At 38.4% G+C, this 15,282-nt stretch overlaps 1 protein-coding gene and 1 non-coding gene across 9 annotated transcripts in view; both read right to left on the bottom strand.

The window, feature by feature from the left end:
- The window catches only part of SPIRE1 (spire type actin nucleation factor 1), a 280,087-nt gene that overhangs the window by 86,087 nt on the left and 178,718 nt on the right, over positions 1–15,282 (bottom strand). For all 8 annotated transcript variants that reach the window (XM_058438667.1, XM_058438665.1, XM_058438666.1 and 5 more), the window contains one exon: positions 6,692–6,817. In XM_058438667.1, coding sequence (XP_058294650.1) covers positions 6,692–6,817 — 126 coding nt within the window. The remainder of the gene's footprint in view (positions 1–6,691; positions 6,818–15,282) is intronic.
- On the bottom strand, positions 4,679–4,780 carry LOC116470104 (small nucleolar RNA U13). Its single transcript, XR_004248532.1, has one exon. It is a non-coding gene; the product is annotated as a small nucleolar RNA U13 (small nucleolar RNA).

A 15,282-nucleotide genomic window follows, 5' to 3' on the forward strand; every position in this document is an offset into this window, starting at 1 on the left:
ATGATGTAGGTTGTCTGGGCTTAGAGCTGCTGCAGAAGGCTTTGGATCTTTCTTCCGCCAAGTACATAAATTATATTAGAAATATTTTAAAAATTAATGAAAATAAAGCAGCATTCAATTTCAACCCCCAGCCCTCAGGTTCTCACTTCTGGAGAGCAGAATGAGTATGAAGAGCAGCTGTGTGTCCAGGAGCCCCAGGTGTGCATCAGCTGTGCACCATTCCTGGGCTGCTCCTGGCTCCTGATAACTCCATAATCGGCATCTTAAGGTTGATTCTATTCTCCTCTGTTTCTTCTTGAATAAAAATATGTTGGCCAGGCACAGTGGCTCACGCCTGTAATCCCAGCACTTTGGGAGGCTGAAGCGGGCGGATCACGAGGTCAGGAGATCGAGACCATCCTGGCTAACACGGTGAAACCCCGTCTCTACTAAAAATACAAAAAATTATCTGGGCGTGGTGGCGGGCGCCTGTAGTCCCAGCTACTCCGGAGGCTGAGGCAGGAGAATGGCGTGAACCCGGGAGGCGCAACTTGCACTGAGCCGAGATTGCGCCACTGCACTCCAGCTTAGGTGACAGAGCAAGACTCCGTCTCAAAAATAAATAAATAAATAAAAAATAAAATAAAATAAAATAAAAGGCAGTGTGTGCTGAATATATAAAGGTGTCTGGGGTGGCCTGAGAGGATGTCCTTTCAGCTGAGGTATGAAGGGTGTGAGTGAAAAAATCATACTTGAAAGGGTCAATGAAGACAACATTTATAAGAAGCGTTTAATATGTCAAGAAACTAATTAAGCACCACAGGTACAGCCACACTTGAGAAGAGTGCAAAGATCATTATAATCAGATAATCAGAAATGACAACCCACACCTGTAAAGCCTACTGCTGAAGAAATCCAAGATGAGTTAACTATATTAGACATCTTATCTCTCAAAGATCAAAATGTTTGAAATATTCTACCTTAGTTTGGGTGATGTTTATGTGTATGAATGACACAAGAAAGTGCAAGAGGAAGAGAAAATTTTCATCACTTTGAGTACATAATCTAGAGAACAGAAATTAGGACATTAAAAATCTATTTTACGTGCCTTATAAAGTTCTTGCTGCAATATCATGAACACATGCTATACAATGTGCAATTATTTTCACTGTTCATTCATTGATGACTAATGTTACTGTATCAGGAATTTATTCTGTACAAGGATTTTCTCCCAGTAGATTGTGAAAATAATTTTATTTTTAGCCTATACTGACATCAATATAGTAGTAATGTCAGTATTGAATGTTACAGCTAGCTTACCAATTTTAAAAAGTTAAATCTGTGTTTTTAAAAGGCCTACGGCATCCTCAATTTTGATTAATTTATCTACAACATTGAACTGCTTTTCTGTAAAATCTATCTCAAATTTAAGACATAAAATAAAACAGTATACAATAATTTCATAGAAAATTTTACCAGGAATGCACTTACTTACCTGTATACACTTTGCCTACACCGTAAGACTAATAACAAAAATGAGGAAAAGCTTGTTGAATAAATAGAACAAAAAATTTAGTCACACAAATTTTATTTTCTGCATAAAATTTTAAGACTAGACAGAAGCTTAACATGTCTTGCCCCCTCCCGCATTTTTATGTTTTTAGAGACAGGGTCTCACTCTATTACCAAGGCTGGAGCACAGTGGTGAGATCATAGCTCACTGCAGCCTTAAACTCCCAGGCTCAAAAGATCTTCCTGTCTCTGCCTCCCAAGCAGCTAGGATTCCACGATTCTGGGATCTTGCTATGCTTCTCAGGCTGGTCTCAAAACACCTGGCCTCGGCCTCTCAAAGTGCTGGGATTACAGAAGTAAGCCACTGAGCGCCAGGCCTTCCTCCCCATTTTTAAAGATGAGTAAACAGAAGTCTTGCAAATGCTATTTGATTTTAAGAAGTTACATGAATAATGAATGGTATGATTCACCAATAAAGGGGCTTTTAAAAGAGATGAGCGGTAATACAAATATTTCAAATTATGAAATAAATAAAATGAGTTATTTGCTTTAAAGAAAGCTTTCAAAAAATTCTTTTAAAACAGTGTACTTCTACGATACATCAAGTTTCTACTATAATATCATTATACCCCTACTATGAAACAGTGTATTACTGGAGAATTTGGTGAGCATACTGCACACTCTCAACATGGAGGCAATGATGGCTAGAGCATGCTAGGAACATATCAGAAAAAAATCAACTGACTTTCTAGTCTTAAAATTATTTTATCTCAGTCTTTGACACTTCTATGATACTCTTATCTTTTCTCATTTCACATCTCCCTCTTTATTTATTTGTTTATTTTATAGACAGGGTCTTGCCTTGTTGGCCAGGCTGGTCTTGAACTCCTGGCTTCAAGTGATCCTCCTGCCTTGGGCTCCCAGAGTGCTGTGATTACAGGCATGAGCCACTGTGCCTGGCCTCCCTCTTATTTCATACCTGAACTTTACATGGTACCCCCCAATCCCATTTATGTGCATATGCAGGACCATCATCCCCTAACACCAGCACGTGCATGCCCACACATTCTCTCATAAACTCTCTTCTCTCCAAAGCCAAATCTTAGTCTCTCTGACTCACATATTCTCTCTCCAAGACTGCTCAGAAACCTACATCAAGGTATCTACCTCCATTTTCTTCAGAACTCTCTCTTTAGTTTCATCTAACAGTGCATTTTATGTGACACTCTTAAGAGGAAAACAGCAATACCTTCGATGTAGTGGAACACCTTTGCTGGACTGGAGAGTGTGATGAGGATGAAAATGCTGTTATCAGCAGCACTGAGAACTTACTTCTGTGTGAATCTCTAATCTGTCTAAGCCTCAGGTTACTAATTTGCAAAGAGTCACAGGATTGTTACAAGGATCAAATGGAGTAAGGAAGAGAAGGCATTTTATAAAGGAGCTGTATGAATATAACAGTAAAGTAGCAGGGGCTGAAGTTTTAGGTAATGATAAATAATTTTATTTAACAATAACAAAACTGGGGACTGATGATCAAAAAATTACCTGGACCACAATAGATTAAAGGATACTACCATTAATATAATCTCATTTTCTCCAACAAAAAATTTTACAATTGAAACTGCCCCCTCTGCACAGCACAGGCTCACCAGCTACCCCTGCAGTATGGCTCTGGAATATGGTGGTGTCACTGGCAGCAGGGCAGGGTGGCTCTTCTTTCATACAACCTGATGCACTCGACGGATTGCTTAGACAGTGCCTCCAGCTATACTTAACTTACAAGGATATCAAATTGCTCAGGAGACACTGTAACGTGTACTTACTTTCAAGGATATCACATTGCTTAAGAGACAAAGTAATAGCAGGCCTACCCAAATCTTTTCCAAAGAATAACCTTAAAGGAGCTCATTGGTTGTTTAAGAAGAAAATCATCACATCATGAAAGGGATTAGAATATAAACAAATTTGCTTTCTAAATAAATAGATGATGAACCAGGTACTGTGCTTTATAAAGTAGCCAGGTTCAGTAAATGCACTTAACACTTTATAGAACAAGTATAACATTGGAAAACAGATGGTAGATTTTATATTTTAATAAATTGCCAACTTGCCATATAAGAAATTTAGTATAATTAAAGTACTTTTGGACTATCAAATCAGACACATTATCAGCAACTGAGTTCAAACGTTCTGACACTATGCTTCCACCCCAATTTATATGCATTAATGCACACACATATACACAGATACAAGGTAGTTTGAAAAATTGTTGATATTCAATTTTTAATTTTGTTGAATCAGAGTCTATTGTTTCAAAAATTCCACTTGGTACACACTAACTCATAGGTATAAAGAATGATTCTTAAAATATATTAAGTATTTTGGGATCTTCAGAAAAAAATCAAAGTAACAAATAGTATTTATTAGTGTGAAAACAGCATTTTTGAGAAAAGCTTGAAACCATTTACATACATAAACTAACATGTATAAAAATGTTCTATCATTTCAAGAAAACCTTATACATTGTAGAAGTAAAAGAAACTTACATTCCTGAAACCTTAGTGTTGATAGACAATTTATGTGCTTTCTTTGCCTAGGAAATCACCCAAGATGACAGAAGTGATGACAGGAGCTTCAAAGGAAGAAGGGTGTTTCAACAAGGATGAAGGCTGATTACTGGCAGGCAGCAGAGGAAAGACAGAATATTAGCAAACCCACCCCAATCGAAACAGGGAGATGTAGAGGAGAGATCAGCTTCCCGCAAGAGGAAAGCAAGAGAAAGCACTACCCTTAGGGGAACAAGTGTTGTCAGAAGAGCCTGAGGGGACTCTTTTCAAAATGGAGTGCAGTTTCCAGAGAAGACTGGGAAAGGGTGAGATGGAGATCAACGGAGTAGAAACAGAGAAGGAGATATGAAAACAGGATGGAACTAATGCCTATAAAGTCCTAGCCTTGGGGTGGTGACAGGGTGAGAGATGTGGCTGGAACTTCAACCAGTTGTGAGGGCCCAACCTCGGTCAGCCTGGCCAGTTTCTGCAGGCACTGCCACACAGCAGTTTTACTCCACCTGTCAGCTTTTTCTTTAAATAAACTTTAATAATGTTTGAGCCTCTTTTTGAAAGTGTGTTTGCATATCTTGCAAAGCAAAATTTTAATCAAGAGCAAAAAAAAATTTTTTTTTTTACATCAGATGAGTAATGTGCTGACATAACAAGGTTTAGAAAAAGGAACATCTCGCACACAAGTGTGAATATCCAATTATCACGCTTAGGAACTGCAAAAGGATCAAGAGCAAACATTTTTTAAATGCTCACTGCAGTAGAGTAGTAAAAATACTAATATTGTTCTATTTAAGCTCAGAAATAGTTTCTAAGAATGCCAGTGTTGGAAGGACTTTAAGAGCTCATTTAATTTCCTCTATTAACAAATTTGCTTTCTAAATAAATAGTTGATGAACCAGGCACTGTGCTTTATAAAGTAGCCAGGTTCATACATGTACACCCTAAAAATAATGCTCTGGGGAAGGCAATCTCAGTTTTAACAAGCTGGGAAAAGTAATGACAGCCTTAAAAAGTAATCTTTTCTATTATTTGAGAAAACCTAGTTGAGGATGTGCCTTTGGATGTTCACTTTGAAGCTTTTAATCAGATCCCACTTCCTCTGGTTCTGCTCAATGAGAACAGCTAATCCATTACACACACACACACACACACACACATTTATTCTTAACACAGAGATCACCTTTTTTCCACTCTGTTGACAACTTTCCTCCTTGATCCAATTTTATAAAATTAAAAAAAGAAAAAGGCAAAGCTTTCCATTGCCCTATCATAAAAAGATAGACTATAAGCAGTACCCTAGCTAGAGCAGAGGAAGGATGCTCAGAGCTCTTATTCATATATACACAATGGATCTATTTAAGGGTGATTTATTAAGGGTGATCTGCCTGAGACATCCGTCACCTACTTACTACCAAGGCTAAGTACATCTTATTGGGCAAATAGTTTAGTTTTTCCTTTCTTGCTTACATATCCAGCATGTGTTCTTCCCCAAATTGTGGGTCATGGTAAGTTTTAGCCTAGTGCTTCTGATAAACCCTCTATGTTAGTTGTAAAAGAAATGATACTGTGACAGTTAATTTTAGGTGTCGACTTGACTGAATTAAAGAATACCTAGAGAACTGGTAAAGCATTATTTTTAGGTATATATTTAGATGAATGTGTTTCCAGAGGATACTAGTGTGTCAGTCTGAGTGGACTAAGTGGTGCCCTCAGTTTAGGTGGGCATCATCCATTTGGCTGGGGCCCTGGATAGAATAAAACAGAGGAAGGAAAATTGGCCTCTCTCTCTCTCCTGGTGCTGGGATATACTTTTCTTCTCCTACCCTTGGTCTTTGGACTTGGACTGAGCTGTGCTGCTGGAATAACAGGGTCTGCAGCTTGCAGACACCCTGTCATGGGACTTCTCAGCCTCCATAATGACATGAGCCAATTCCCCTAATAAGTCCCCTCTCATGTATCTTGAACTCCTGGCCTCAAGTGATCCTCCTGTCTGAGCCTCCCAAGTAGCTGAGATTACACACATGAGCCTGCGCCTGGCCCCCTTTCATATACCTATATATCTGTATATCCCATTGGCTCTGTCTCTCTGGACAACTCTGACTAATATAGATATCCATTATCTAACATGTACTGAGCTCTCACCTTCTGCCACATGCTGTGCTATTTTATATAAGATCTCACTGAATCTTCACATGGTGACTCACCTTTTAAATAAATAATAAATAAAACAGTTAAATGATCAGATGTGAGTGTCACCTCTTTTCTGAGCCTTTATCCCTTCCTGGAAGAGGTCCTAACATGTTTCAGAATGGACAGAAGAGAAGAGCGACAGAAAGGGGGTGGAAAGCAAGTCACATGGGAATGGACTGAACTAGTTCAGTAGCATTTATTTCCATTTGCGAGGAATCTGTATGAAAATGTTTCTTAAATGGTTCACACTGTTGATATTTCAATACAATAGATTTAATTTTACCTAAGTTGCTCCTTTCCTAAATGACTTTCAGCACTCATCTAAAGGATGGTAATAAATCTTTTAAAACAATACAGTGGACAATGTTGAAAATTTGTTTCTCTTCCAATAAATATCAAATGCATGCCAATCAAACAATGTCAATAAATATCAAAGCAGTACTCACCTCCTTTGCACTCTTAATTTTGGTCAGAAATGTATGGAGCTCCATTGTTTCTGCAAACAGTGCACGACATACTGCCTGATAATGATTTGGTGCATCTGATTCAGTAGGCAGATGAGCAGCACACAACTATAGAAGGGGAAAATAAAATAATGGTGCTTGGTTACTATTTGGGTTTTTTTGGTACTTAAAAACAGACACGAGCAGAGTGCAGTGGTTCATGCCTGTAATCCCAGCACTTTGGGAGGCCAACGCAGGCAGATCATGAGGTCAAGAGTTCAAGACCAGTCTGACCAACATGGTGAAACCCTGTCTCTACTAAAAATACAAAAATTAGCTGGACGTGGTGGCATGCAACTGTAATCCCAGCTACTCAGAAAGCTGAGGCAGGAGAATCGCTTGAACCCGGGAGGCGGAGGTTGTAGTGAGCGGAGATCATGCCACTGTACTCCAGCATGGGTGACAGAGTGAGACTCCATCTCATAACAACAAAAACAAAAAAACAGACACACCCGTATATCTGTATTTTCATATCAGACAGCCAGGCAATTCCCATCATCCAGGGCTTAATGTACCACAAGACCATCAGTAAGGTCTACATAATTACATGGGAAAAGTGGTCCACTAACTAACAGAGACCCAACAGCACAGATGAGCTTACTAGAATTAGCTTCTATTTGAAAATGATAGGACATATGTAAAAGTTTTGGTTGGGAACAGAAAGGGAATCACCATTTATTGTGTACCGATGATGGATCCAGTTTTTTAACGGCTACCATTTATTAAGCAATTATCATGCCAGCTACAATATTTGACATGTCGTATATACACATAATACCATTTACTCTTCAATGTAATGCTGAATTATTATCATTTTAATGGAAAAAGAAACTGAGGCTAAGAGGAGTCACATGACTTGTCTGTCCATAGTCACATGGCTACCATGAGGGAGAAGGAGAAGTCAAACACAGTCAGTCCCTACTGGGTTCTGAAGCCAGGCTCATTCCAATACATGTTGAATTTTGTAACATAGTAAAAAAAAAAGAATGTCAGGAAAACATCTGGACCTCAGGGAAGCTGCCTCATCAGTAGATGGGGAGTGGAGGAAAGAGGGCAGACGGCAATGTAAGGCCACGGGTGCTGCCTACAGCCCTAATGTCCTTTACCATACACAGTCCACAATCCCCACCCAACTACTTGTGGGTAAAAGGTGCAACTTAGTATCGTGCAAAGCAATTTACAAAAATCAAATACCATTTAATTTATCAGATTGGAAAGACATCCTATTAAGAGTCCCATACACAGGAATAATTTTATCTTTCTATAAAATAATTTTGTATCCACGTACAATCATTCCACTTTAAAGTACTTCATTTGCACTAACAAGCTGTAAGTTCTCTTAATTTCTTACTATAGTCAGTAAACTTGACACTAATACAATAACTAAAAATATACATCTTATTTTAATAATTTCTATCAATTAAAGAATAAATGACATATTTGTAGTTTGTAATATCCTTAATAATGTGGCTTTCTGTTTTCATGTATAGTAACCATCTTATACAATCTGTTAGATCACTATCTTTTATAAAATACATTCTCAAGAAAATATCTCTAATTTGAATAGGAAACCTTCTTCACAGTAGCAAAAAAAGCTAAAAACTGCTTTATCCAGAAGCATTAAAAGCAGAAATCTCACAAGTTTATTACTCACAGAGCCACTAGTAAACAGAGAGTATATTTTTTTACTCAATTATTTTTGTATTTAGAAAACATCTTGCAATACAAAATTGTCATTCAAGATAATGAAAGACAACTACTGAGGCTTTACCTTATGTAACTTACCCTAATCTTATATTCCAGTTACATAATGAAATGGCATAAAGCCACTGGGTTTCAAAGTTTTCAACTGCTATCCACAGTAAGAAATAAATTTATATATATTTACATATTATACATAAACACATGCGTATGTGCATGTTATACATACAAAAGCTTCACAAAACGAAACTTGCACATTCAATTGAATTCACAACCCATTCACTGGTTGTAAACTGCAACTTTAAAAACACTGGTGTAAAGGTAATAGCTAGGTCTAAAAAATGTTTTTTTAAATGCATATGACAATCTTACACATAGAAAATCTAAAGTTAATACTACTAGAGTTAATAAGCAATTTCAGCAGTTGCGGAATACATGATTAACAAACAAAATCAGTTGTATTTCTACACGTGGCCAGAGAACAATTGGATAATGAGGTCAAAAAAATCACTCCATTTACAATTGCATCAAAAATGCTAAGAAATAAATTCAACCAAGGAGGTGTAAGACTTATACACTGAAGAGTACAAAATATTGTAAAAGAAATTAAAGAAGACCTAAATAAATAGAAAGACATGTTGTACTCATACATTGGAAGACATTATGGTTAAGACAACAACATTACCCAAAGTGAACAGATTGAATGCAATCCCTAACAAAATCCCAACAGCCTTTCTTTAACAAATGGAAAGACTGATCCTAAAATTCATATGGAATTGCAAGGGGCCCCTTGCAACAACCCAATTTAGAGATCAGGAAACTGAGTTTTAGACCAGGTAAGTAATTTGCCCAAGGATACACAGCTAGTCAATAGCAGAAATGGAACTGAAACCAGGTAGTCTGACTCTGGAGCCCAAGTTCTTTTCCATTCTACTCTAAAATAAATGTAATTACCTTTATATTAAAGGGAATAATGTTCTTAAAGTACTTAAAGCATAGAGCATGGTATACAGTAAGCATGCAACAAAATCATTTTTATAGTTACAAAAAAAGAGACATCAGGGGTTAGGGGGACAAAATTAGGTTATATGACCTTGGACAAGTTATTTAACATTGCTGGGTTTCCATTTATCTCTAAAAAGAGAGGACTGGTTTATGTAACCTCTTATATAAATCTGTCTCTCCTCTTTGTTCTACGTATAAACTTCTAAATTAAACTGAAATACTGAGGTTTTTGAGGGATCAGTCTTGGATCTTTGGGTATCCTCTGCTTACTGTAGCTGCCCTTGTCTAGTCTAATGGCTTTAAATGCCACCTGTAGGCTGGTAACTCCTCAACCCCTATTCCAGGCCAGCCCTTTATGTTAACAACTTATGGCTATGTACTTAGCATTTCCACTCAGAAGTCACAAAGACAGCTCAAACAACTCTGAGAGTCGTCCTTTTCTTTCCCCCTTAATATAGGGTCTTGCTATGTTGCCCAAGCTGGTCTTGAACTCTTGGGCTCAGGCAATACTCCTGCCTTAGCCTCCTGAGTAGCTGGGATTACAGGTGTGCGGCACCATGCCCAGCTGAGAGTCATCCTTGATTATTCTTTATTCCCATACCACTCATATCCAATCCATCAGTAAGTCTTGTTTCTACCTTCAAAATATACCACCTGACAGTTGTCTACTTTTCTCCATTTCCTCCGCCACCATCATGGTCACAACCACCATTTTCTTTCATTAGAGGACTCCTAACTTCCTCTCTCACTAGTCTACATGGTTCTTCTTCACCTGACAGGCAAAATCTTTTATAAATGTAATTTGGATTATGTTCATCCCCTGCTTAAAAGCATCCAATCATTCATTCAAACAATATTCACCAAATGCCAACTATGTACCAGGCACTGTGGCAGAAAGAAGACACAGTATTTGATATGGTTTGGCTGTGTCCCCACCCAAATCTCATCTTGAATTCCCATGTGCTGTGGGAGGGACATGGTGGGAGGTAACTGAATCATGGGGGCAGGTCTTCCCCATGCTGTTCTCATGACAGTGAGTAAGTCTCATGAGATCTGATGGTTTTATAAGGGGGAGTTTCCCTGCACAAGCTCTTTTTTGGCCTGCTGCCAGCGATGTAAGACCTGACTTGCTCCTCCTTGACTTCCGCCATGATTGTGAGGCCTCCTTAGCCACGTGGAACTGTGAGTCCATTAAACCTATTTTTCTTCCCAGTTTTAGGTTATGTCTTTATCAGCAGTGTGAAAAAGGACTAATACAGTATTGAACAAGTCAACATCCCGTTCCTCTCAAAAATAGTAATGGTATCTCAGACCGTTAAACATACACATACACACACACACACACACACACATTGGGAATAACAGCTACTATTAAGAAAAATAGGCCAGGTGTGGTGGCTCGCACCTGTAATCTCAGCACTCTGGGAGGCTGAGGTGGGTGGATCACCTGAGGTCAGGAGTTTGAGACCAGCCTGGCCAACATAGTGAAACCCTGTCTCTACTAAAAAAACAAAAATTAGCTGGACGTGGTGGCGAGTGCCTGTAATCCCAGCTACTTGGGAGGCCGAGGCAGGAGAATTGCTTGAACCCAGGAGGTGTCACACCACTGCATTCAAAACTAGGCAAGAGAGATGGACTTTGTCTTAAAAAAAAAAAAAAAAAAAAAAAAAAGAAAGAAAGAAAGAAAGAAAAAGAAAAAGAAAGCAGATGAGAGGTAGAAAATGAGGCCAGTGGTGGGGAGGGGCAATAATGTGGAAAGAGTGGTCAGTAGGTGGCACCAGAGCAGAGAGCTCAATGAAGATTGGAGTGAGCCATGCACAGACCTAAGGAAAGAGTGTCCCAGGCATGGGAGGGCCAGTGCCTCCCACTGAACTTAAAACCCAAACTCTTCTGTGTTCCTCAAGTCCTTCATCATCTAGCTCACACCTACCTCTCAAATCCCATTTGTGGCTCTTCCTTCCACTTTGTTTTGGTAATCCTAGACTTGTTTGTTTAAAGCACACCAATCTTTTTGCTGATTCCTCACTCCTCCAGGTGTTGATTTCAATGTCACCTGCTCAGAACGTCTTCCCTCTAGATGCACTACCCCCCTCTAATTTCTCTGTTACTTTTTTTTTGAAATGGGGTTTCACTCTTGTTGCCCAGACTGGAGGGAAGTGTCATGATCTTGGCTCACTGCAACCTCCACCTCCCAGGTTCAAGCGATTCTCCTGCCTCAGCCTCCCAAGTAGTTGGGATTACAGGCTCGCACCACTATGCCCGGCTATTTTTTGTATTTTTAGTAGAGACGGAGTTTCACCATGTTGGCCAGGCTGGTCTGAAACTCCTGATCTCAGGTGATCTGTCCACCTCAGCCTCTCAAAGTGCTGGGATTACAGGCGTGAGCCACTTCACCTGGCCTCTCTGTTACTTTTTGATCACCGCATTCTGCATTTTCTTCTTAGTAATTATTAAGATTTAAATCACAGCAGTTCCTCCTTATCCACAGTTTCACTTTCCATGGCTTCAGTTACCTGTGGTCAACTGCATCCAAAAATATTAAATGGAAAATTCCAGAAATAAATAAATCCTAAGCTTTAAATTATATGCTGTGCTGAGTTGCATGGTGAAATCTCACACCATCCTGCACTGTCCCGCCCGGGATATGAATCACCCCCTTGTGCACCATATTTGCTCTCAGCCTCAAGCGATCTACCTGCCTTGGCCTCCCAAAGTGCTGGGATTATGGGTGTGAGCCACTGAGTCTGGTCTGCATACCACAAATTTTGATAGGTCACGCGTTCATTATTATTCAGTTCATTTCCATTGTGATTTCTTCTTTGACTCTTGGGGCACTTAAAAGTAGTTTCTTAATTTCCAAGTATATGTGGAAATAATAAAATCTTTTTGTTATTCATATCTGGCTTAATTCCACCATGGTAACAGAACATTTCCTATGTAATTTTAACCCTTTGAAATTTGTTAAGACTTGCTTTAAGGCCTAGAATATGGAGAAATTTTTAATTGTTCCATGTACACCTGAAAAGAATGTGTACTCTGCAGTGGATGGGTGGCATGTCCTATTAAGTCAGGTTTGTTATTCTCATTGTCCAAATATTCTATATTTGTACTGATACTAAGAAAGGTATTTTAAACCTCCCTCTATGGTTGTAAATTTGTCTACTTCCCCTTTTAGTTTTATTTGTTTGAATGTTGTGCAATGCTACTGTTATAGGCTATGTTACTAGGTGCACATAAATTTATGAATGCTATTTCTCCTTAGTAAATTGAACTTTTTATCAGTAAGCATCCTTTTTTATCTCTAGTAATGCTTTTTGCCTTTAGGTCCATTTTATATTAAAATAATATCTGTGATACTTTTCTTTTGGTTAGAATGTTGTATTTTTCCATTCTTTTACTCAAGCTTTCTACGTCCTATTTATAGTGTCCACTCTGTAAACAACATATGATTGGATTTTGTATTTTTAATGCAGTCTAAAAATCTGAGTATTAGAGTATTTTAGGCTAGTACAATCCACAGAAATACAGTGTGAGCCATGTATGTAGTTTTAAATTTTCTAGTAGCCACATCAAAAAAAAAATAAAAAGAAACAAGTGAAATTAACTTTGATAACATATTTTAGTTAACCCAATACAATAATATATATTATTGTAATACTTCAAATTATAGCCAATACAAAAATTATTAACGAGGCTTTTTTTTTTCTTTTGAGATGGAGTCTCACTCTGTTGCCCAGGCTGGAGTGCACTGGCGTAATCTCGGCTCACTGCAACCTCTGCCTCCCGGGTTCAAGTGATTCTCCTGCCCCAGCCTCCCGAGTAGCTGGGATTACAGGCATGCAGCACCATGCCTGGCTAATTTTTTTGTCTTTTTAGTAGAGAAGGGGTTTCACCACGGTGGTCAGGTCTCAAACTCCTGACCTCAAATGATCCGCCCACCTCAGCCTCCCAAAGTGCTGGGATTACAGGCATGAGCCATCGCACCCAGCCAACAAGGCATTTTACATTCTTTTTTTGGTACTAAGTGTTTGGAATCCAGTATAGATTTTGTACTTTCAGTCCATGTCAATTCAGACTAACCACATTTCAAGTGATTAATAGTCACATGTGGCTAGTAACTACTGTATTGAGCAGTATAAATTTAGACCATTTACATTTAATGTAATTACCAATATATTTCGGTGTCAAATTACCATCTTCTATTTGTTTTCCCACCTGTTCTATATTCCTTTTCAATTCTTTCCATCTCTTCTTTTGGATTACCAGTAATTTTATTAGCTCCACCTGCCCCCTTCCCTATTGGCCTGATATTTACAAATTCTTTTATTTATTTTTAGTGGCTTTTCTAATAAAGGTTAGGCTTTAGTGGCTTTCCTAATAAACGTTAGCACTAATAAATTAGTGCTTTAACATCTTCCCAATGCCAAGGTCTTAGAACACTAACTCCACGCTACTGTTATACATTTTAATTCTAAATATATTCTAAATCATGTAAGACATTATTATTTTTTGCTGTTAATATTCATTTAGGTTTATTTTCATGTTTCTTTTTCTTTTTCTTTTTTCTTTTTTTTTTTTTTTTTTTTGAGGTGTAGTCTTGCTCTATCACCCAGGCTGGAGTGCAGGGGCACAATCTTGGCTCACTGCAACCTCTGCCTCCCAGGTTCAAGCCATTCTCCTGCCTTAGCCTCACAAGTAGCTGGGATTTCAGGCATGCACCACCACGCCCAAATAATTTTTTGTATTTTTAGTAGAGATGGGGTTTCACTATGTTGGCAAGGCTGGTCGTGAACTCCTGACCTCAAGTGATCCACCCGTCTCGGCCTCCCAAAGTGCTGGGATTACAGGTGTGAGCCACCATGTCCGGCCCATGTTTATTTTTCTTTGCTCTTCAAATCTTCTGCATCTCCTAGTTTCTACCAGACATGGACTGCCTTCTGCCTGATGTATACTCTTTAGTATTGCCTTTAGTCAAGGTCTGCTGGTGACAAATTTTCTGTATTTGTCAGAAAAGATATTTTACCTTTTTTTTTAAGAAACAAAACAGAAAAAAGTCTCACTGTGTCACCCAGGCTTGAGTGCAATGGCACCATTACTGCCCACCGCAGCCTCAACCTCCTGGGCTCAAGTGATCCACCATGCCTGGCTGATATTTTACCTTTACTGTTGAGACATTATACTGGATAAACAATTCTAGATTTAATGTTAGAACTTTGAAGACAGCATTCCACTCTGTCTTCTAACATTACTCTCCCCCTGACTTACTTTGTGAAATGGGTATTGGAATGCCTGCCCAATCTACCTCACAGTGTTATCCTAAGGCTCCAGTAATAGAAGGGGGATATAAAGGCACTTTTCAACTACAATGTACCATATTAAAACATAACAAATAGATTAGTTGGAATAAAAGACTATCCAGGACAAAAGTTACACATTAAAGAGCGTCTTGCTTGCTAAGAATTGAAAACAAATTGTTTCAAGTTCTTAAACATCCTATTATTTGTATTAATCAAACTTAGTTTCACATTTCTACTTCAAACAAGAAGAAAGCAGTTACAATTCTTCAGATAATTCTTGTCTTCTCTTCCAACAAAGTAAACTATGAGTCAATTTATGAATTGAGGTTTTCAACCTGCTAACCAAACCACAAACTCATATCTGCACTATATGATGAGGAATCATGGGTTTTATAATATTTTAAAATTTCCATTTACTTGTAAAATGTTTCAGCAATTATTTTTCTTCTCATTCAGCTACATAGAACATTCAGAACAGCCACATATGTGGAGAATTTTATGGGTCAGTTTTGATTAGTATGGAAACCAAGA

Source organism: Hylobates moloch, unplaced genomic scaffold (assembly GCF_009828535.3).
Source record: "Hylobates moloch isolate HMO894 unplaced genomic scaffold, HMol_V3 SCAFFOLD_5, whole genome shotgun sequence".
Classification (NCBI taxonomy): Eukaryota; Metazoa; Chordata; class Mammalia; order Primates; family Hylobatidae; genus Hylobates; species Hylobates moloch.